Source organism: Mobula birostris, chromosome 1 (genome assembly GCF_030028105.1).
Source record: "Mobula birostris isolate sMobBir1 chromosome 1, sMobBir1.hap1, whole genome shotgun sequence".
In the NCBI taxonomy this organism is placed as follows: domain Eukaryota; kingdom Metazoa; phylum Chordata; class Chondrichthyes; order Myliobatiformes; family Myliobatidae; genus Mobula; species Mobula birostris.
In genome coordinates, this window is record NC_092370.1 from 81565392 (window position 1) to 81589077 (window position 23686).

The following is a 23686-nucleotide window of genomic DNA, read 5'->3' on the forward strand; positions in this document are numbered from 1 at the left end:
TTTTCAATGCATTTTGAAAGGATTTCCAATCTCCATAGACTCTATTGCAATTAGTAATATATCCAATGTAACATGACTGAAATCGGTTTTTGCATGAATTTGATTGCAAAATCTTAATTGTTTTGAATTTTTTAATTTGGTACAATGGCTCTCCCAATTGTGAAATTGCTAATAGAATGGCACTGATAGGACTAAGAAGACTTGCCATTGTGGTGCCTAGTGATCTTAGTTTAAAAGATCAGTTAGTCCTGACGAAGGGTCTTGGCCTGAAACGTCGACTGCACCTCTTCCTAGAGATGCTGTCTGGCCTGCTGCGTTCACCAGCAACTTTGATGTGTGTTGCTTGAATTTCCAGCATCTGCAGAATTCCTGTTGTTTAGTTTAAAAGATCATGGTTTTCATATTAAAACTGCTTCTTATTTGAGAGAAAAATACTTTTACAGTTTTAAAAAATTTGGCTATGAAAAGAAAAAGCATATTTTTTCTACACCTTGATATGTTTTGTGATAAGGGTCAATATTCCATCTGCTTTTGTAATTATTTGCAATATGCCAACTTTGTGTTCGTTTACATTTAGGACATAGTGGATAGACATATCCCTCTGAACAGGAGCATTCTGCTTTCTCTTGCCATTTAAGCATTATTTTACATTTATGTTGTTCCTATCAAAAATGAATAAGCTGCATTATTTCCATATACCAATCACATTAATGATATATACCTGTTTTTTTTTTCATGGAGTTCCCCCTCACAACCTGTTTTCTTAGCTACATACTGTATGTATCTTCTGCAAATTTGGCTGTGATACTCTGGGTCCCTTTATCCAAGAAATTAATGGAAATAGTGGCACCAACATAGATTCCTGTAATACCCCACTAGTTTCAACTTGTCAATCTGAACTAATTTCTTTTCACAACCAACACACACAGAAAATGCTGGTGAATGCAGCAGGCCAGGCAGCATCTATAGGAAGAGGTACAGTCGATGTTTCGGGCTGAGACCCTTCGTCAGGACAAACTGAAAGAGGAGATAGTAAGAGATTTGAGAGGGGGAGGGGGAGATCCAATTTGTTGTCCATGTTAATGTGGTACTACCAAGACCAGGGGTTCCCAACCTTTTTCGCACCCCGGACTGGTTTAATATTGACAAGGTTCTTGCTGACCGGTGGGGAGGGGGGGGGCAGTGTTCAAGTAGGGTTGCCAACTTCCTCACTCCCAAATAAGGGACAAAAGTAGCAGTCAAATACGGGACGCTTGTATTTACCCCGAGAAAGACCACCATGACCATGAAGCCTTGCGCGGCCACCTGTGTGCGTATGTGTGATGTGCGCATACATGACGTGCGCATGCGTGTATGTGCCATTTTTTCCCCTATAGATCGGTTTTGGCTTAATCTTCCTGATTCTGTTAAGTGAAACTATGCTGTACATACATTATTTCTACTTTATATAGGCTGTGTATTTATCATATCATTCCTGCTTTTACTATATGTTAGTGTTATTTTAGATTTTATGTGTTATTTAGTATGATTTGGTAGGTTATTTCAAGTTCAGCAGTACGTGACAGGGAATGAGGAAAGGTGCAGCTGACTCATCATTTCATATCGCCAAATCATATTGTTTCCTCATGGCCCGGTAGCACGTGCTTTGCGGCTCAGTACTGGTCCGCGGCCCGGTGGTTGGGGAACACTGACCAAGACCAAGAGCAGTAACCTTGTATGTGGCACCTTATTGAAAGCCTTTAGGGAATTATTATAAACTACATCTACTGTTTACTCTGTTTGTTACAATTTCAAAATAGTGCAAATGTAATAAAGCTGCTGGGGCTAGAAATCTGGAATAAAATATTAAATACTAGAAATGGTCACTAGGCCAGACAGCATCCAAGTAAAGAAGTTAATTCCCTTTCCTAACAAACAATGTAACAGTGTTGGAAAGGAAGGGGAGAAGTCAGGGTAAGAAGGTGGGGGGAGGTGAGGAAGAAGTACAAGGTGGTGGGTGATCATTGAAATTAGGAGAGGGGGAGGGGGTTGAAGTAAAAAGCTGGGAAGTTGATAGGTGAAAGAGTTAAAAGGACTGTAGAAGGGGGAATCTGATAGGAGAGGATAGAAGACCAGGGAAGAAAAGGAAGGGGAGGAGCACTAGAGGGAGGTAACACACATCAAAGTTGCTGGTGAATGCAGCAGGCCAGGCAGCATCTCTAGGAAGAGGTGTAGTCGACGTTTCAGGCCGAGACCCTTCATCAGGACTAAACCGAAAGTTCAGGAAATCAATGTTCATGCCATCAGATTGGAGACTACCCAGACGGAATATAAAGTGTTGCTCCTCCAGCCTGAGTGTGGCCTCATTGCAGCAGTTGAGCAGGCCATGGACTGACATGTTGGAATGAGAATGGAAAGTGGAATTAAAAGGGATGCACCTATGCCCTGTCCATCAGAAAAAAAGCGTGTTCTCCCTATAGCCACCCATTTCAATTCCACTTCCCATTCCCACATCTTATATTCCATTTGGGTAGCCTCAGTTTCTCGACCTTCTGGTAATTGCCTCCCCCACTCTCTTCTTCGCCATTCCCCATTCCTGTTTCCTTGTCTCGCCTTATTTTCTTACTTGTTGATCACCTCCCTCTGGTGCTCCTCCCACTTACCTTTCTTCCATGGTCTATCCTCTCCTGTCAGATTCCCCCTTCTCCTGTCCTTTATCTCTTTCACTAACCAACTTTCAGCTCTTTACTTCGCCCCTCCCGCTCTCCTGGTTTCACCTATCAACTGCCATATTGTACTTCTTCCTTCCCTCTCCCCACCTTCTTACTCTGACTTATCCCCTTCCTTCTCAGTCCTGAAGAAGGGTCTCGGTCTAAAACGTCGGCTGTTTACTCTCCTCCATCGATGCTGCCTGGCCTGTTGAGTTCCTCCAGCATTTTGTGTGTGTTGCTTTGGATTTCCAGCATCTGCAGATTTTCTCATGTTTGTGAATATAGAGTTTTTAAGACGATGTAGGAACTGGAGGTAAACTGGTGGGAATGGAATTGGAGCAGCTGGGGTAGAAGGTGTGTATCTCCTGAAAAGTTAAAAGAATAAAGTCAAATAGATAAAGACTATTAAAAATTATAAAATTGTGGATTTTATAAAATAAAAGCATGGATTACAAAAACAAAGATGTTACATGTAAGCATTATAAAATACTATTAACTAATGGATAGGTAATTGGAAGATTTCACTGTCTTTGAAAGAGAACAACAAAAATGAGGTATTTTAGTTAAATGGAGAGATTAGAAACATGATTGTTTATGAGTTGGAGAAGATTTGATTGGGTTCAAACTCATTAATACCTATAGTTTATATGGAACAAATAATTGTCTCTTACATTTGTATAGTTCAATAATCAGGGGACATACTGTATATATGACAGAATAATACAAAGTGAAATGAAGGAAAGAAATTATTTGGCTTGTATTTGTGCATTGCTCATAAGTGAAGTGAAAGCAAATACAGAAATGTCTTTCAGTAAGAAGGATGAATTTTTAAGGCTGATAGGAAAAGAGCATGTGGTCTTTTATAGACCAGTACAGCAAGGATACAGGCTCTTTGGCCCAAAAAGTCCATGCTGATCATCTTGTCTACCTAGCCAATCCCAATTTCCTGCGTTCAGCTCATATCCATCCAGGCCCCTTCCTTCCATGTATCTCTCCAAGTGCTTCATAAACGATACTTCTATACTTGCCTGAACCACCACCTCTGGCAGCTCATTGTATTAATTCACCACCCTCTGCAAGAAGAAAATTGCCCCTTTGGTTCCTTCTAAATCTCTCCCCTTCCACCCTAAATCTATGCCTGTAGTTTTAGACTCCCCCTATCCTGGGGAGAGAAAAAAAAGAATTGTTGTCATTCACGTTATCTGTGTTTCCCATAATTTTAAACACTTCTCTGATGTTGTCCCTCATTTTCCTACATTCCAAGGAATAAAGACCTCTTTTTATAAAATAGGTCCTGTAGTCCTGGCAACATCCTCATAAATCTTTTCTGCACTTTTTCCAGTTGAACCATATCTTTCCTGTAACAGAGTGGCTGAAACTGTACACAGAGCTCTTAAGTGTGGCTTCATTGTCTTGTACAACTGGAATATAATATTCCAACTGCAACATTATCTCACAATTCCCATTCTTAATGTCCTTTGAGAGTGAAGCAAAGTGGATATTTCTTTCAAAGTGGCAGTATTGGCATAATGTGCTGAATCTTCTGCACTGAATCATTCTTCGGTAGCTGTAATGAGGGAGCATCATAATATTATAAAATTTTAATTAGAGAAACATTTTCGATGCCATCTTTCCTATAGTCTCCCTTCCCTTTTCCTGTTTGTCTATTTTCTGAAGGCTGGCTTTGTTTGTTTGATGAATTCAAATACATTAAGAAAATTGAAAAATGTAGTTAGACTCAAGTTGACCAAAAATGTCGTGGTTAAAAGACTTTACTTTTGACTGCCAAGTCCAAAGCTCTGGAGTTACCTATTATTATTTTTAAAACATTCTTTAAAACTTGCCTCTTTGTGCTTGAAGTTTGCTTATGCCTTAAGTATTGTTAGTGGATTTTTTTTCAGATTCTACAACTGAATATTAAGTGCAATTTTTTTTGAAAAGCAGGGAATAATTTGTTTTGGTTTTCTTTCATTTAAGTTGTGATTCCTTCATAGAGTGTTGCAGACTAGATCTTCTCTGCTCTGAATTGCATTGTCTCAACTAAGTCAGTAGCTATTGTGTTTAAGACCTGTGGTGCATAATTTCACATCACTGGTGTATGTTTGTAATTACTTCAGATTGCAGTTGTTACTTCATTGCCTTTCTATAGTTTTTTTCTTTAAACACAGATGTAATCTGCAGGGGGTTGACTTCTATGGTTTATTTAGCTTTTCCTTGTTTGGTGACATTCACTGACAGATTGTGTTTTGTTCTTGATTGAGGAAACTATTCTTTCCAGTTAATGTAACCTGATGTCTATCTCAGTATTTAAGAACTCTGGCCCAGACTCCAAAGATGAGCAGTCATTTGCTCAGAGTTTACTTATGTTGGGGGATGTTTGCTGTTATAAGAGTTGGACAGAGCATGTTGCTTCATGGGGAAGCTTCAATTAAGTCTGATGGAGGGGATGTAACTGATTTGTTTGAAATTTTGAAGTTTGTTTTGTGAGCAAACTTGTAGCCTAATTTGAGTGTGAATAGAGTATTTTTTAACTTTTCATTTAACAGGACCACAATTTGCACTGGTCCAAAGTCAAGAATAGTTACTATTTCTATTTTTTTAGTGTTCATTGAGTTATACTTGTGTCAAAAAAGGATCTAAATAACAAGCCAGACAAGACTTGTTCCTCCAGCTAAAACTTTGAATTGTTTTTTTATTCATTGAAAACGTTTTGGTGATTTAAGTATATGCTTATATATCTCTCTGGGGGGAAAGATTTTTTCAATTATGATTTCACATATTTTCAAGTTATTGAGAACTTAAGCAGGAGTACGCCAGTTGGTCACTCAAGCCTGCTCTCTCGATTGCAAAGATCATGGCTGATTCAACCTTAGGTTCTCAGCCTGACTTTCTTCCCACTATTTGATTCCTTTGTTGTTTAAGTGTTTGTTAAAAACTGCTTTTTCAGCTCTCTGGTATAAAGAATTTCAAAGATTTGTGAAATGGGTGAACCTTCATGTTGAAACTATTCCCATTAGCTGTATGAACCTCCACGGGGGTAACGTCCTCCCAACATCTGCTGAAAACTTCACATGTTTCTGTAAGACATGTCAACTCCATCTCAGGAACTAACTCAGTCAATCTTCTGTGTTGTGCTGTGACTATTCTGAAATCTGATGGCAGAAAGGGAGAAGCTGTTCCTAAAACATTCAGGGCCCTGTACCTCCTCCCCTATGGTAGTAATGGGATGAGGCCATATCTGCGGATGGTGAGGGTCCTTAATGATATTCTATCTTTTGAAGATGTCCACAATGCTGGAGAGACTTGTGTCCATGATTGAGCTGGCTTAATCTATAACCCTCTGCAGCCTTTTTCAGTCCTGTGCATTGGAGGCTCCAGACCAGACAAAGGTGCAATGATTCAGAATGCTCTGAAATTAAAGCCAATATTGCATTAGTATTTCTAAATACTTGTACTTCATATCCCAGGAACTTTTGTACCACAATATTTTATGGCATCCCTTCATTTAATTTGTTTTTTTTTGTTTTTCCTTTGAAGTCAATAATCCCCCTTTTCCTGTAATATGCTCTATCTGCCAACATCTTGTTGCCTACACACTTAACATCCCTTTGCAGCTTCTTAGTGTCCTGAGAATTTGTTATGTTTATATTAGCAGCAAATCTGGCTACACCTTTAAAATTGTGATTGAAGTGGTTTATGAATGTCAACTGAGCCACTGATAGCTATAAAAGTTTTGTTATTGTGTATGCTCATTAACATAATAGATGATCTTTGGGCTGAAATTCCAGGTGACTTTATTAATTATGTTGAAATATTTGTATTAAGTGGAGATAAGGGGTTGATGAAGGTTCAGAAAGAACTCCTGATCTTTGTATTTAGTCAGTCACTGGTGTGTAAAACTGGAATGAAGTATAATAGTGTCACACCGTGGGTTTTGGTGAGGGTCATGTGCCGTTATGAAGGTGTGGACTTCAAAAAAAATCGGACGGCCAGCTGCAATAGCACAGTTCAGTAGAGAGGCATATATACTGTGCCAGAGGTGCAAAACTTTTTTAGAAAATTTGCAAAAATATTTACATTGCAAAAATATTTACGGTGCAAAAAATGGCAAAATAACATAAGTGACAAAAAGAGAAAATGCAGAAATATGCCATCAGACCTTTAGGACTGCAGCTCCAAAACATCAGTCTGAAGTATTAACACCATATCTTGCCACACCCTCTCTCCCTCTTCATTGTTCTTCTTTTGACTTTTAATGGCAGTTGGCAGTCCAACTTAAAGGTGCATTACTACCACTGTCTGGACTAGAGTGTGGTGTCGAGAGTTGGGAAATAAAACCCCAACTAGTTCCTTATCAAATGAAAACTAAATTACCCCAAAAAGCCTATAGATTTTAAATAATGGAAAACAATATTGTGAATTAAAGTCACTTCCATAACTTAAAGTTTTTAAATGAAAACTGTCAACTCCTCAAAGCTATTAGTGCAACCTGCATTTGCTTTCTTTCACTCTTATATGCTTTACATTGTAAAATAATGTGTTAAACTGTTCCATAATGATGACAAAACCAACAAAACCCAGAGTGATATTTTCCATCAAGATACAAGGAATAATTAAGCATTGTATGCCCAATTCTAAGTCTAGTCAATATAATTCCTTCCCTTCTTGTCTTGCCCCCTTCTCCCATCAATTCTGCAGTTTTATGTATTCTGTAAAGGTGTCTCCCCTCATGCCCATTTTCCCCCAAATCTTGCCATAATCCCCTAATTCTTAAACCCATCAATCCCTTAGCATCTGACTTGCTAAAGGCTATACCCACAGATAAACTTTTAACTGCTTTTTTTTGCCAGACAATCAACCCGCTCATTCCCCTTAACACCTCTATGTGCAGGGACCCATAAGAAGAAGGCTTGTAGGTCAATAATTTGAACGTGAAATAAAGTTTGAAGAGCTTCCAGCAGTAAATCTGACCTACTGCTAGAATGACCTGTTTTAAGGCTATTCAAAGCTGAAAAGGAATCTGAACAAATAATTTTGCAAGGACAGATGTCCTCCACCCACTGTAAGCCCAAATGATGGTAACCAGTTCTGCAGTATACACTGATAAATAGTTAGTAAGAAGTTTCTTTATTGCTGCCTGTAATTCAGGTACAAAAACAGCCACACTGACATTCCTCATTAAATTATCTTCTGGTCCATCAGTAAAAATGGTTAACATCACAATAGGTCACAAGATTCCAAAAGGACAATGAGTATAAGGGCACTTGATCTAAATGCCCGTAGTATTAGAAACAAGGTTAGTGAACTTGTGGCACAGATCAGTACCAAAGCATATGATTTAGTGACCATTACAGAAAGCTGGTTGCAAGGTAGAGGTGACTGGGAATTAAATATCCAAGGGTATCAGGTAATATGGAAAGATAGGCAGGAAGACAGAGTAGGTGGAGTGGCGCTCTTGATTAGGGATGAGATCAGGGCGATTGTGAGAGACGATATACGGAGCAGAATGTTGAGTCCATCTTGGTAGAGATTAAGAATAGTAAAAGAGGGAAAAAATCACTGGTGGGTGTTGTCTATAGGCCACCTAATAAAAATATTGCAGTGGCAGAGGCGATTAACCAAAAAATAACTGAGGCTTGTAAGAACAGAACGGCAGTTGTCATGAGAGACTTTAACTTCCACACAGATTGAGTGAATCATTTTGCTCAAGGAAGTCTTGGGGAGGACTTCATAGAATGCATCCGTGATGGCTTTCTTGAACAGCATGTTAGTGAACCTACAAGGGAAAATACTATCTTCGATCTAGTCCTGTGCAATGAGGCAGGTAAGATTAACGATCTTGTAGTCAGGGATCCTCTTGGAAAGAGTGATCATAGTATGATTGAATTTTAATTCCACATCCCATTCCCATTCTGACATGTCTATCCACGGCCTCCTCTACTGTATTCACTGTGTCTGCCAGAGAAAGCAGGATCTCCCAGTGGCCACACATTTTAATTCCACATCCCATTCCCATTCTGACATGTCTATCCATGGCCTTCTCTACTGTAAAGATGAAGCCACACTCAGGTTGGAGGAACAACACCTTATATTCCGTCTGGGTAGCCTCCAACCTGATGGCATGAACATTGACTTCTCTAACTTCTGCTAATGCCCCACCTCCCCCTCGTACCCCATCCGTTATTTATATACACACATTCTTTCTCTCACTCTCCTTTTTCTCCCTCTGTCCTATTGACTATACCCCTTGCCCATCCTCTGGGTTCCTCCCCCCCTTGTCTTTCTCCCTGGGCCTCCTGTCCCATGATCCACTCATATCCCCTTTGCCTATCACCTGTCCAGCTCTTGGCTCCATCCCTCCCCCTCCTGTCTTCTCCTATCATTTTGGATCTCCCCCTCCCCCTCCAACTTTCAAACCTCTTACTAATTCTTCCTTCAGTTAGTCCTGACAAAGGGTCTCGGCCTGAAACATCGACTGTACCTCTTCCTAGAGATGTTGCCTGGCCTGCTGTGTTCACCAGCAACTTTGATGTGTGTTGCGTGATAAGGAAATGGCTGAGGCATTGAACGGCTATTTTGTGTCGGTCTTCACGGTGGAGGACATGTCAAATATGCCAAAGAAGGATGTTTTGGATAAAATGGGAGGAGAGGACCTTGATAAAATCGCTGTGACTAAAGAGATAGTGATAAGCAAACTAAAGGGCCTGATGGTCCCCTGGTCCTGATGGCATGCATCCTAAGGTGCTGAAGGAATTGGTGGAGGTTATAGTAGATGCTTTGGTAATCATTTATCAAAACTCTCTAGACTCTGGGCAGGTCCCAGTGGATTGAAAGACAGCAAATGTCACGCCACTTTTTAAAATAGGATGTAGGCAAAAGACGGGCAACTATAGGCCAGTTAGCTTAACATCTGTAGTCGGGAAAATGCTTGAAGCTGTCATTAAGGAAGAAATAGTGAAAGATTTAAAATGGAGTGGTTCCTTTAGACAGATGCAGCGTGGACTCTTTTGGCAAGAGTTATCTGCGATGCAGGTCGCTACTCCTTCAACGAAGACTCAGTAAGGTTGATCCTTTGTTAAACTGCCAAATGATACTGACCCCTTTCAATCCTCTGGGTTCTGTACTTCGATAAAGTCTTCACTCTCCCTTCTACTGCTGGAATAAGGTAAATCAGCACATATAGCAAAAACTTCCAGTCCAGAAATATTGCACCTTGCAACAGGACGCAACACACCGTTTTAAAAATGAAACTGCATCACAAAAACAAACACGCAACAGAAACGGAGACACAGCACGTTCTACCTGGAAATCTAAAAACTAAAAACTAACTGCGCCATCTGGGGTCTACCCTTATATACCCGTGGTGCACATGTCATCACGTGACCTCACATCGGCGGGAAAATTACATCAGGCGACCTCCAAAAGACCATTACATCATTCTCACAAAAGGAATCACAGATCTCCTTGAGGCATGTAACAGCTCGTACAGTATAACTAAGATTCTCCAAACTAACTTTATTAGGGAGTTTCACTTTATCAAAACATATCAACACAGATAAACTATCCGTCCTTTTCCCATTTCTGACAATTTGCAATCTCTTTACCACCTTAACTTTGCCTCCCAATAAATGACATTTATCCTGTTCCATCAAAATCTCCAAAAGAACACTTGTTATAACATCCCTAACACCTCTATTTTCATTAGGCTACATAGATACCATCTTTTTGCGAAGTAAAATCTTCAATCATAGCATGCACCTTAATCTTCTGGATAAACCTACCATGAGGGAGCCAAAAATATTACATTAATCATTGTAATAATTATTTTGTAGTTTAACAATATTGGGTTATACCTCGTAAATCATTCTTCCATTTAATTAATTGTTAGATAGTAATTTGCTTAGTAATAATATGTCAGATAAAAATATGATGGCAGTGCTTTGGTTCAGGATCTAGATGATTAGCTACTGCATAAATCATGATCTTACATACTATCATGGGAATGCCATCATGGATCCAAAATTAAATGTGGAATTATTATTTTGCTGTCATTGGCCGATCTTACAAATAGTTCTAACACTATGAGAGAGTTTATCTCTGGTGTCCTGGCTGGCAATAACCTGTAAGGCAACATCCCAACGTTGATTACAAAGGCCTTACGGCATCGTATGATATGCATAAATTGGATGCCATGTTTATATTGTTACAGTATAACAATACCCAGCTTTACTTCAAGGCTATACTGATAAGTTTTCTGGAATGTTCTGAAAAGGGCATGGAAGGTGCATTATAAATGTATGTGTTTATTACTTTACTTTTCCTTCCTTTTTTTAATCCATCTCTGTGCCAGGAAATGAAATTTCTAAATTGGGATGTTGAACTTTATTGAGGTGGTGCATTATCTTTTATGAAAACTGAATGTTAATGAAAGTCTATTGGGCATTGTTGTGTGCATTACATATATAAATTTGAACAGTTTTATTTCGTACAGTCGACCTTCACTAATCCGACTACCTGTAAACCAGTTTCTTCGATAATCTGCACTGATTATGCTTAATGTGATCCTTTTGTAATTCGGCATTTTCACTAATCTGGCACTCCTCAGGTCCCAATGGTGCTGGATTAGTGAAGGTCGACCTGTACCAGTTTCTGTTGGCAATGGAAACAATTCTTACCAATTTAAAAGAAAATCAAATCCAGTGTAATTTGGAGGGTTTGGATTATGTTGTAAATATACCCAGATTTTTTAACCAGACTTGTTGCTGTTTTGTAGAATGATCACGAGAGCTGTGGCTCCAGTTCAACTACCCGTAGCACTACAGAGAGCATAAAATCATTGGCTAAAGCTCGTCGTGTCCAGCAAGTAACCTCAACTGACCCTGACTTGCCTCCAGGTGAGTGACATACGTGGTCCAGGTGGAGGTAGGGAACGTAAGAGTTAAATAATACGTATATAATGAAACTTATAACAGTGAAGTATTACTGCAAGAAGAAACAATAATATTATGGTGACTAGCTTTGAGTTTTGGTATCCTGAAGATATTTTACATATACATTAATAACTTTACCGCCCATCTCATGGAGTAGGTTGGCTATCTATTGCAAACACACAGACTCCCAGAACTATCTTGATGACACCTTCTTCCATCCTGGCTCCCCAGCGAACTTTATTCCACTCTCTCCATTTCTCAGTCTCCGTCATGTCTTTCACACTGGTACTTCTGAGATATATTCCTTTTTCCTCAGTGGGGTTCCCCTTGAACTGGATTGGCTTTGGTTGTGTCTCAGCGTTTCCTGCTTTCTACTCTCACCCTCTCCCATCCAGCTGGAGCAAGGGTAGTATATGCCTTGTCCTCACCATTTACCCCTCCAGCCTACATATACAAAACATTTTCCACTGTAATATCTGCCAATATTCAAAAGATTTTAATATGACACATCTTATGCTCCCCTCCAATCTCAGCATTCCAAAGGAGCCATTCCATTTATGACTTCATCTTTGCTCTTTCATCTTCACACACCATGCACCTTGTCATGCCTCTTTTCTTGCAACTTCAGATATTGATGCTGCCCTTTTACTTTTTCCTTTCCCACCATCCAGGAACCTAAACAATTCTTCCACAGGAAGCAAAACTTCACTTGATCTTCTTCAAATTCAATGGTTCTCATGATGTACTGTGCTCTGCATTGAGTACAGCAAATGCAGATTTGGTGATTGAGTTTCAGAACACTTCTGTTCAATCTTCCAGGCTGACAATAAGCTTCTAGTTTGCCCGTCAGTATCACTTTTCACAAGATCACAAGACAAAGGAGCAGAAGTAGGCCATTCGGCCCATCGAGTCTGCTCCGCAGCTCCCCCATGAGCTAAACTATTCACCCATCTCGTTCCAATTTCTGGCTTTTTCCCCATATCCCTTGATACCCTGACTAATTAGATACCTGTCAATCTCCTTCTTAAACACCCTCAATGATCGGGCTTCCACAGCCATATGTGGCAACAAATTCCACAAATCCACGACCCTCTGGCTAAAAAAATTTCTCCTCATCTCTGTTTTAACTGGGTACCCTCTAATTCTAAAACTATGGCCTCTTGTCCTGGACTCACCCACCAAGGGAAACAACCTTTCCACATCTACTCTGTCCAACCCTTTCAACATTCGAAACGTTTCTATGAGATCCCCTCTCATTCTTCTATACTCTAATGAATACAATCCAAGAGCCGACAGACGCTCCTCATATGTTAGCCCCTGCATTCCAGGAATCATCCTCGTAAATCTTCTCTGAACTCTCTCCAACATCAGTATATCCTTTCTAAGATACGGGGCCCAAAACTGCACACAGTATTCCAAATGAGGTCTCACTAATGCCCCATAGAGCCTCATCAACACCTCCTTACTCTTATACACTATTCCTCTTGAAATGAATGCCAACATAGCATTCGCTTTCCTTACCGCCAATCCAACTAGGTGGTTAACCTTTAGGGTATCCTGCACAAGGACCCCCAAGTCCCTTTGCACTTCCGAGTTTTGATTTTCTCCCCATCTAAATAATAATCTACCCAACTATTTCTTCTTCCGAAAAGTACAACCGTACATTTGTCAACGTTGTATCTCATCTGCCATTTCTTTGCCCATTCTCCTAAACTGACTAAGTCTCTCTGCAACCTTTCCGTTTCTTCAACATTTCAACTTTTCATCCCATTTCTATTTGACTGCTCACTCTTTGATCTACTACACTTTCTTGTGTAACATCAAGGGACAGCATGGATCTGTTTAGATATCTCAGAACTTTCAGGACTCTAAACAGAATCCTACAACTTTGGATAACCAGTTTTTCCTGTTTGTGTCTAAAGTGGCCAGTTCTGATATGAGCTTATCCATAGGTGACAGTAATTCAGTTTTCTATCTCTACTTGTACTAAATGACCTACTAGGTATTTCCAAATTTGTCTTTTATTTCAGATATCCATAACTGCTTGTTCTGTATCTCACAGTTCAAGTATGATCTTTTCCCCTTTCTCTCTCAACTGCCTTCATTCGTCTAGACGCACTAAAGCATTTATGTTACCTACAGAACCATATTCTCAAGCCTATTGTGTATTTTCCATTTGCTCTCTCCATCCTTCCCCTCTCTCTGATTTAAAATATGCTTACTTTTCTACTTCTGTTGCTCTGAAGGAAGGTCAGTGTCCTGAAAAGATAACCCTGTTTGCATCTCAACAGATGATGCCTGACCATTTCCTGTTGCATTTTCTGTTTGGTTTGCAATGTATTGTTTTGCTCACCAACATTTAATTGGCAAGAAACAGTCACCATATGTTTCGTTAATGTGAGCTCATTTTTGTTTTATCTCTTTTCTGTCTTCTCCTATTAACTGAGAAGAAAACCTTTGCAGACAGAAATGGGGTTACAGTCACCTGGTTGACCCAGGTACTTCAATGTTGTATCTCCGGATCAATAATTCAGGACTGTGGTTACTAGTCTAGTAACTTATCTATCATGTTACTAACCCTAAACAATATTACCTTCCTTAAATTTAGAGTTACGGACATTTACTGAGGGCTGTGGTAATTAGAAAACATTTGTAATTGTGAGTGTGTCCTAACAAATAGCTATTGATTTCAAAAAAATATATACCCTAAAATATTTATATTTTATTCCTTACATAGCCCATAATGAGGTCTTAATTAGTAAAGTGAATCTAGTGCAGGCTGATTAATATATTTCAATGCTGTAAATCTTGTCTAATTCCATGTTAATTGCTTCCTAAGATGGTCTCCTAAATAAACATTGGTAAAGAAAGAACTCCAGTAAATCTGTCATCTAGTTATGGGCGTACCTATTGCTAGAGAAAAGAAGTATGCTTTGACAGAATTCTCAAGTAAACTGTTCAGTTTCTGGAATGAATAAAATATTTTTTCAATGGATCGTTAATGAGGAACAAAGCAGATCCATGTTCGGAGACTGGCACCATTTATTGATCTTCAGTTGTCAGAATCAGAATCAAGTTTATTCTCACCGGCATGTGATATGAAATTTGTTAACTTAGCAGCAGCAGTTCAATGCAATACATAATCTAGCAGAGAGAAAAAAAAATAAAATTTAAATAATAATAATAAACAAGTAAATCAATTATGTATATTGAATAGATTTCAAAACAGAAATACCGTATATTTTTTTTAAAAATAGTGAGGTAGTGTCCAAAAATTTGATGTCCATTTAGGAATCAGATGGCAGAGGGGAAGAAGCTGTTCCTGAATCACTGAGTGTGTGCCTTCAGGCTTCTGTACCTCCCACCTGATGGTAACAATGAGAAAATGGCATGCCCTGGGTGCTAGATGTCCTCAATAATAGACGTTGCCTTTCTGAGACACTGCTCCCTGAAGATGTCCTGGGTACTTTGTACCCTAGTACCCAAGATGGAGCTGACTAGATTTACAACTTTCTGCAGCTTCTTTTGGTTCTGTGCAGTAGTCCCTCCATACCAGACAGTGATGCAGCCTGTCAGAATGCTCTCCACGGTACAATTATAGAAGTTTTTTGAGTGTATTTGTTTACATGCCAAATCTCTTCAAACTCCTAATAAAGTATAGCCACTGACTTGCCTTCTTTATAACTACATCGATATGTTGGGACCGGTTAGATCCTCAGAGATCTTGACACCCAGAAACTTTAAACTGCTCACTCTCTCCACTACTGATCCCTCTTTGAGGATTGGTATGTGTTCCTTCATCTTACCCTTCCTGAAGTCTACAGTTGGCTCTTTCATCTTACTGACGTTGAGTGGCAGGTTGTTGCTGCAGCACCACTCCACTAGTTGGCATATCTCACTCCTGTACACCCTCTCGTCACCACCTGAGATTCTACCAACAATGGTTGTATCGTCAACAAATATATAGATGGTATTTGAGCTATACCTAGCCACACAGTATTCAAAGCATTGGCATTTAACTTGACCAAAGTCACTATTGTAGGTCTTGGAAGTTAGTTATAAACCTGATTTTTAATGCGTTTGTTAGCTAGTCCTACTAATATACAAACAAACAAATAGGCACTCTGCACATTATAATCATCTGAGTTGTCAGATTGAACATTCTTGATGTTTTGATCTTAAGCCGTATTTATAAATTCCTACCTTGATATGGATGTTGGAGTTTTTGCAGTGGAACTGTTTAGATTGTTCAGAGAAATAACAATTTTTAGGATTTTTAAAAAAGTTATGTTTTCATCTTTCTTATCCAGGAAAGTTTTACTTAAAATTTATCCGCAGAATTTATATGCTACTGGCAAAGTTGGCATTAATTGTCCATCCTAATTGCTTCTGAATCAATGAGGGAATTAAAGGCCAATCACGCTGGTAGGTTGGGGACCAGACCAACTAAGAAAGGCAAGTTTCCTTTTCCAAAGGGCATTAGTTCACCAGATGGTTTTCACGGCAGTGTAGTAGTTTCATGGTTGCTGTTATTGAGACATACTTTCTTAAAATTCAATATTTCTGGAATTATATAATTTTAAATTCTCTAGTTATCTAGGTCGGATTCAAATTCTCATCCTTGGGTCAGAGGTTTAAAACTGACTGCTAATCTAGAAATTTAACCTCCATACTGCGGTGAAAAGGGCAGTCTGCCCAGCTTTTTCACTGATCTCAACTTTCATTTCCGTCTGTCTTAATTTATTTTCCGCTCTTCTTCCCTTTCTCCAACACTTCACAAACTGCTACCAACCTCACTCATCCGTGAATTGAGTTTTTTACATATTCATTTGCAGCATGAATGTCTATAATTTGTTTGTAATGTGGTCTGTCTCTATTTGGTTGGTATTCTCCCTTCCCTATTTTTTCTACTCTCAATGTTTGCATATGTGGTAATTTCTTCCAGTTTTGACAAAAGCTTTGTATCCAATGCATTAACTCATCTGCTTTCACCTATTCAGTTTATTTGGTTTTTGTTTAAATTCCCTTTGATATTGTTACAGTCCAAAAGTGGAAACTATATTGAGAGTTCCCAGAAATAGCCTTCAGTGCCACCTGTCAGTTGTGGCATTTTCATCCTCCTTCAAGCTTTCGAACATGTACTTTGGGCCACACAATCAGCCAGCAGATGGCCTAGGTGTCTGGGCACAAAAAGACCATTGACTTGACATGTTAATTGGCTGGAACCAGAAACAACACATTTTGCTGTTTATATTTGAAGGCTCAGATGATTAATTTGATTGAATACAGTTGTGTATGGTATAAATAATTTTCAATGTTAGGATCTCTTTCTATGTGCTATGAATAAATGACTAAATAAATAAATACATTGAACTATTACTGACACTGAAACTATTATAATGGTAAGACAACTTCGATGCATGCATCCCCCCACTTAAAAAAAGTTATACCAAATCTCAATGAGAAGACATTTTAGGAACTAAGTAGCGTCTGTTCAGATAATTCTGTTGAATCTGGGCAGCCTTCTTTCAGGATCAGGTACTTGTGTTGCATCTGTGGATATTTATGTTGCTGGATGGGATATTGATTATATGGCTTCAGTCGCTGCGCACCAGCTGTGAGTGCTCTGGACAATGTAAGTGCAGGCTGGAAATGAAGCTTTCTTAGACTTTGTACAGATAGTTTGCTTTGATATTGCTTCAGTGGAAGGATTTGCCATTAACATTCCTAATCCACACTTGCATCAGAAAGATCCATGTTGCTATTTTGTATGATTCCCATGATTTAGTATTCAGCTGGATAGCAAACAGTAAGTTTTTCCATAATTGATAGCAAACCTTCATGTATGTGAGTTTTACACGAGAAGTTGATATGTTACTTGTATCTTTTCTCTCTGTAAGGTGAAGTGTTTCTTTTTAATTCTGTTGTTTATACAGCGCTCAGAATTCTTCCAGCATTCTGTCCTAATGTTTACCTTAACATTAGGGTAATGTTTAAGATGTAAGTCAATATTTTGGGTTGAGACCCTGAGAGGGAATAGGGAAGATGGCCTTTGTATACAATGAGAAGGGGAATGGGATCAAGGTTGGTAGGTGATAAGTGAAAGCTGGTGAGAAGGGAATGATGGACAGATGGAACTCATTGGGGGAGGGGTGGATTAGAGGTTACTAGGTGACAGGTAGAACCCAATGAAAAAAGGATGATAGTAAGGTGGAACCAGGTAGGGTAGAGAATGAGAGGGCTGAACAAAAAGGAGTAGAAAACAAAATGTTTAGACAAGTTCATATGCAAGGGAAGCATCTGATGATGTAGGTCAATTACAATTGGAAAATTCCGTATGAATACAATTGGGTTTTAACTTATCCAAACAGATATGAGACATAGTTCTTCGAATTTGTGTGATATGTGCTTTGGGTTGCATTTCATCTTTAACTTCCTTCATTGTGGAAGTGGGATGGAGAATTAAAATGACATGCCACTGGAATCTCGATGTAGCTATTGCAGATAGAGTGTAGGTGCTTTGCTAAGTGGTCATCTGGTCTGTGCTTGGTTTCATTATGTAAAGGAGCCCTCATTGTGAACACTGAGGCCGGTAGACAAGGTTGGAAGATATGCAAATGAATCTTTGCCTCACCTGGATAGCTTGTTTAGGTCTCTGGATGCTGGTGAGAAAGGATGTGAAGAGACAAATGTTACAAGGGACAGGAAGCAATTCCAAGTAAAGTTAGGAATGAAATCTGATGCACATCAGATATGGCAGGGTTATCAAGCGATTTCTTCCAAGAAGGTGTAACCTAACATCATAAATGGTTGTGATGCTTCACACTTTGATGAGCTGAATGCCTTTTATGCACACTTTGAAAGGGAGAATAAAACTTTACCTGTGTGAATCTCTGCAGCAATAGGTAACCCTACAATATCTGTCTCAGAAATTGACATCAGAAAATCTTCCAAGAGGGTGAACCCTCAGAAGATGTCAGTCCCCAGTGTACCTGGCAGGGCACTGAACACCTGTGCCAACCAACTGGCTGGATTGTTCAAGGACATATTCAGTTTCTCACTGCTATAGCCAGAGGTTTCAACCTACTTCAGAAGGGCATCAATCATACCAGTGCCCAAGAAGTGTAGGGTGAGCTGCCTCAACGACTATTGCCCAATAGCACTCACAATTACTGTGATGAAGTGCATTAAAAGTTTGGTTTCAAAGGTACATTTAATGTCAGAGAAATATATACAATATACATCCTGAAATTCTTTTTCTTTGTAAACATTCACAAAAACAGAGGAGTGCCCCAAAGAATGAATGACAGTTAAATGTTAGAACCCCAAAGCCCCCCCCAGCTCCCCCCTCCCACGCCTAAGCAGCAGCAAAGCATCGACCCCCCCTCCCCCACCAGCAAAAAAAGCATCGGCACCCCCTACCAAGCGCTCAAGCGTACAGCAAAGTATCAATAATGACACAGACTTTGCTGTACCCAAAAGACTACTCATTCACCCAGTAATTCAACATACCACAGGTTCTCTCTCTCTCCCTAATAAGGGAAAAAGAGGTGTCCCCATTTTAGATCGAGAGGGGAGACATAACAAACAACTCACTGATTTACGATATTAAAAGTCTGTTGCGTCACTTTTTCCGAGCTTTGTGTCCAAAGAACTCGGGTCTCTGAGCACACAGCCAGCAGCCAACTCGCTGCTTTTGATCTTCCGTCTCCCATGACACACTGATTTCCTGCGGAGGCACCAACCTCATGTCTGCCCGCCTCCAGAGCCACGAAATCCCAGAACCCCAAAGGCATGCTAGTCTTCTAGGCCGCGTCCTTGGTATGCCGAATAGTGGCCAGTTGTGAGACCCTGTGAGAGGGTCCCATTCCGACAAAGAACCGAAGTCGGCGTGTAACTACAGGTCAGGGTCTTCAAAAGAACCCTGAAAGGGAAAAATAGAGATATTAAGGATAGAAATAGAACTGTTTCCAAAGATGCAAACAAAGGAGTTAACGTTAGGCGCCATTGTCTCCTAAGCTCCACCCTTTTATGGATCATGGCGAGAATTAACTCCTTCCTGGGATTAAGGAACTGGACTCGCTGATTTGCTTTGGCCACAGCAGGTCTACAGTGGATGTAATCTCACCAGCTCTCAACCTGGTCTAGGACCACTTGGACAATAGCAGTACCTATATCAGGTAGCTGCTTATTTATTACAGCTCAGCATTCTATACCATCATTCTTTTAGTACTAATCAGCAAGCTTCAAAACTTTCTTCTGCAGCTGGGTCCTGGACCTCCTCATCGAGAGACCACAGTCAGTATGGAGCAGAAATAACATCTCCTCCTTGCCGACACTCACACTTAGTTTGCTTCTCTATTCTCTTTACACCCAGTCCTGAGTGGCAAGGGTAGGTACAGTTCCAATGCCTTCTATAAATTTGCCAATGATTGAACTGTTGGCAGAGTCTCAGATGGTGGTGAGGAGGTGTAAGGAGTGAGATAGATGTGCTTTTTGAGTGGTGTCCCAGCAATAAACTTTCATTCAACATCAGTAAGACCCAGGAATTAATTGTAGGGTTCAGGAAGTGGAACTGGGAAGAACACACATCAGTTATAATTGAGGAGTTAGCACTGGAAAGGATAAGCATTTTCAAGATCCTGGGTGTCAACATTTCAGAAGATCTCTCCTGAGCTATGTTCCCGCTAAGCTGTGCGTGTGTGCACATGCACAAGTTTTTCAACCAGCGCACGAAGGAAATTAATGTGCGCACAAAAGATTAGTTACCTAAAATAATGTAGTAATTAATAATTATACTTAATAAAAATAATCTTTTAGCTAAATATTTCTGTTAACTCGTTAGTTGGTTTTTCAAATACCACAATGCACGTCACTAATTTATGTCACCTCACCTTTCCTGTTCCAGTTTATACAGCTGCATCACGGCAGCAGCCACCTTTGGCCGACAGTGTTCATATCGTAAAGATACAAAGATCTGTTTCAAGTCCTGTAGATAGCTTACTAAGTTTTAATTGAAAAAGATCAGTCAAGTGACCCTATGGCTAAATACTGTCACAAGAAATTGATAAACATCACATACAAAGCAGCTTTACAGGTTTTAAGTGATGTCTTTGATGAACTGGCTGCACTGCAAGATTCTGCAAAAGAGTGGCCTGACACCGATTGATTCACTTCATTTTGCGTGAGGCAAAATTAACAAGATAAGAAAGCAGTATCTGGGAGACAATGTTTCGTGGAGTGACAAAGTTAAAGTTTTGCTAAGCCAACAACGTGAAGAAAATGTCACAGTAGATACAAATTCACTGTTGACTTTTATAAATAGTCTTTGTGTTCATTTAGAAGAAAGGTTTCCTGAAGATGAGGTACAAGGATGGTCAGCTTTTGATTTCTCCGCAATTACAGATTGTGACTTCACATTTGGCAGCGAACAAGTTAATGCCTTATGTCTAAAATATCATGATTTTCTAACTGAAAATACTGTAATAGTTAGACAGTTTAATGATTTCAAATTTTCCGTGCAAGAAAAAATTAAATTCAAACTGATTTCGAACTTTGCTCAAATGGTGGCATTTGTACTTCAAAATGAACCATTTTGCAACCTTGCACAGTTGATGGACATTGGAGGAACCTTTCTTGCGTCTAGTGCGGACTGTGAGCGAGGTTTTAGCCTAACGAATCAATTCAAAAACAAGCTGAGAAACCGTTTAGGTGAATGTCATTTGGATATGTTAATGAGAATCAAAAGCTATCAATTGGATGGAAGTTCTGTTGGTCTAGATCGAGTTTACAAAGAATGGGTAAATGCCAAAGACAGGAGAGAGAAAAAAGTAACTGAGTGACTTAAATATGTATGTTACTTCGTTGTTATTCTGTGCAGTTTTATGTCAAATATTTTGTAAACCTACATAAACTGTGCCATGTGTGCATCCAGTGCGCACATACTTTTGTCATAGGAAAAAAATTTGCACACCATAAGATTTTTGCGCACACTGACTACTAAAAATTAGAGGGAACATTGCTCCTGAGCCCAACATACTGATGTAATTACAAAGAAAGCATGCCAGCAGCTTTATTTCTTCAAGAATTTGAGGAGATTTGCATGCTACCAAAGACTCGAACATTTCTACAGCTGCACCATAGAGAACATTCTGGTTGGTTGTATCACCATCTGGTATCGAGGAGCACAAATCGAAAAAGTTGCACAGGGTTGTTAACTCAGCCAGCTCCATTATGGGCACTAACCTCCTCAGCATAGAGGACATCTTTGAAAGGCGAGGCCTCAAGAAAGCGGCATCCATCATAAAGGACCCTCACCATCCAGGACGTGCCCTCTTCTTATTGCTACAAGCAAGGAGGAGGTAGAGGAACCTGAAGACACATACTCAATATTTTAGGAACAGCTTCTTGCCCTCTGCCATCAGATTTTTTTGAATGGTTTATGATGTCATGAACATTACCTCACTATTTTGCACAATTTGCTTTGCAATATATTCTTATTGTAATTTATAGTAATTTTTATTTATTGCACTGTACTTCTGCTAGGAAAAAAATTCATAACATACATCAGATTCTGATTCTGGATGGGGAGGGATGACTGGACCAGGGAGTCCTGAAGGAAACAGTCCTTGTGAATGGCAGAAAGTGGAAGAGAAGAAAGCTGTGGCAGGTGGGAGGCTGTGTTGGAGCTGGTGGAAATGATGGAAGGTGATGTGTTAGATGCAAAGGTTAGTGGGATAGGTGAGGACTAATGGAATTCTATTACACTCCTACCTGAGGAGTTGGGGAAGGGTGGATGTTTAGAACTGATGTGCAAGAAATAGAAGAAATGTGTTATAGAAATGAGCGAGGGCATGAGATGTAAGTGGGAGGGGACAGGGGAAACAGTACAGAGTCTAGGTATATGGAAATAAGTTCACTGGGGCAAGAGCAGGTAGAAACAATGGGCCCACCAGTGCAGTTTATTGCACTTGGATAAGAGACAGAATATTCTAATTAGAATATATAGCAGTACACCACAGGAACATGCCCTTTGGCCCACAATGTTGTGCTGAATCAATTAAATTAATCATCAAGTGGCCAACTAACCTAATCTCTTCTGCCTGCACAATTTTCCTCACATTCATGTGTCTATCTAAATGTCTCTTAAAAGTCCTTAATATCTGTTTCTACCACCACCCCAGGCATGTTGTATGTAATGTTACTTTTGTGATGTATTTTGTTTGTACTGAAAGAGAACACTGTAGCCTGAATATATGATGTATTCACAACTTCACAGAAAAGGTTTAAGTTTACAAATATTTAGATTTTTTTTTAAAGGAAAGCTTCCTTTAATTTTTTACGTGTTATTCAGTGTTGCATGAAATGGCAGAGGCATTCTCATATCTAAAGATGCTGTACGCTTTCAGCTCCAAAGTCATAATACATATAATACTTTTCTTCATCATGAATGGAAAGACTGAAGTGTGAAATATATTAAATGAGAACAATGAGTGGAAACTATTTTAGGGATAATATTATCAAGGCGCTTCTATTGATGTATCAAACCATAGAGGAAGCAGTTTAGTTCAGGAATAGAAAAGTTGAAAAAAATCTTTCTTTTTTTGTATCTCTCCTGATACCAAAATATATAGTGCAATGAAGTTAAAGGAAATTACCAAAAAGCTACATTTACGTAGATCAAAATGAAAGTACTACAAGGTACACTGGTTATATGGCACTTAGTCCTAACTTTATGCGCATTTTTGGCTAAGGCAAAGGCCATGAGTTCAACACCACTTAAGAACTTGAAGTCTAACCTTGGCTAGCAGTCTAATATAGTATTCCAGATACCTACTGTGTATAAGATATTAATCAAAAGTCTTATCTGCCCTCTTAGATGGACATATAACACTATATAGTACTCAATGCAGAGGAAAATAGGATCAGGAGTGGGCCCTGAACACTATTCTATGCCTGTTCCGTACAGATCTTAATTCCCATTATATTTCTGAAATACATTTGCCTCCTCTGTAAGTACTTCCATAGCTATAGCCAGGAACTAGGTGCAATTTTTAACAATTTTAC

At 39.4% G+C, this 23686-nt stretch overlaps 1 protein-coding gene across 15 annotated transcripts in view; it reads left to right on the forward strand.

The window, feature by feature from the left end:
- LOC140197714 (intermembrane lipid transfer protein VPS13B-like) overlaps positions 1–23686 on the forward strand; it is a 1066299-nt gene that overhangs the window by 53979 nt on the left and 988634 nt on the right. For all 15 annotated transcript variants that reach the window (XR_011886009.1, XM_072258131.1, XM_072258103.1 and 12 more), the window contains exon 4: positions 11464–11584. Coding sequence is in view for 14 of the 15 variants with exons in the window: in XM_072258131.1 (XP_072114232.1) it covers positions 11464–11584 (121 nt within the window). In the remaining variant the exon portion in view is untranslated. The remainder of the gene's footprint in view (positions 1–11463; positions 11585–23686) is intronic.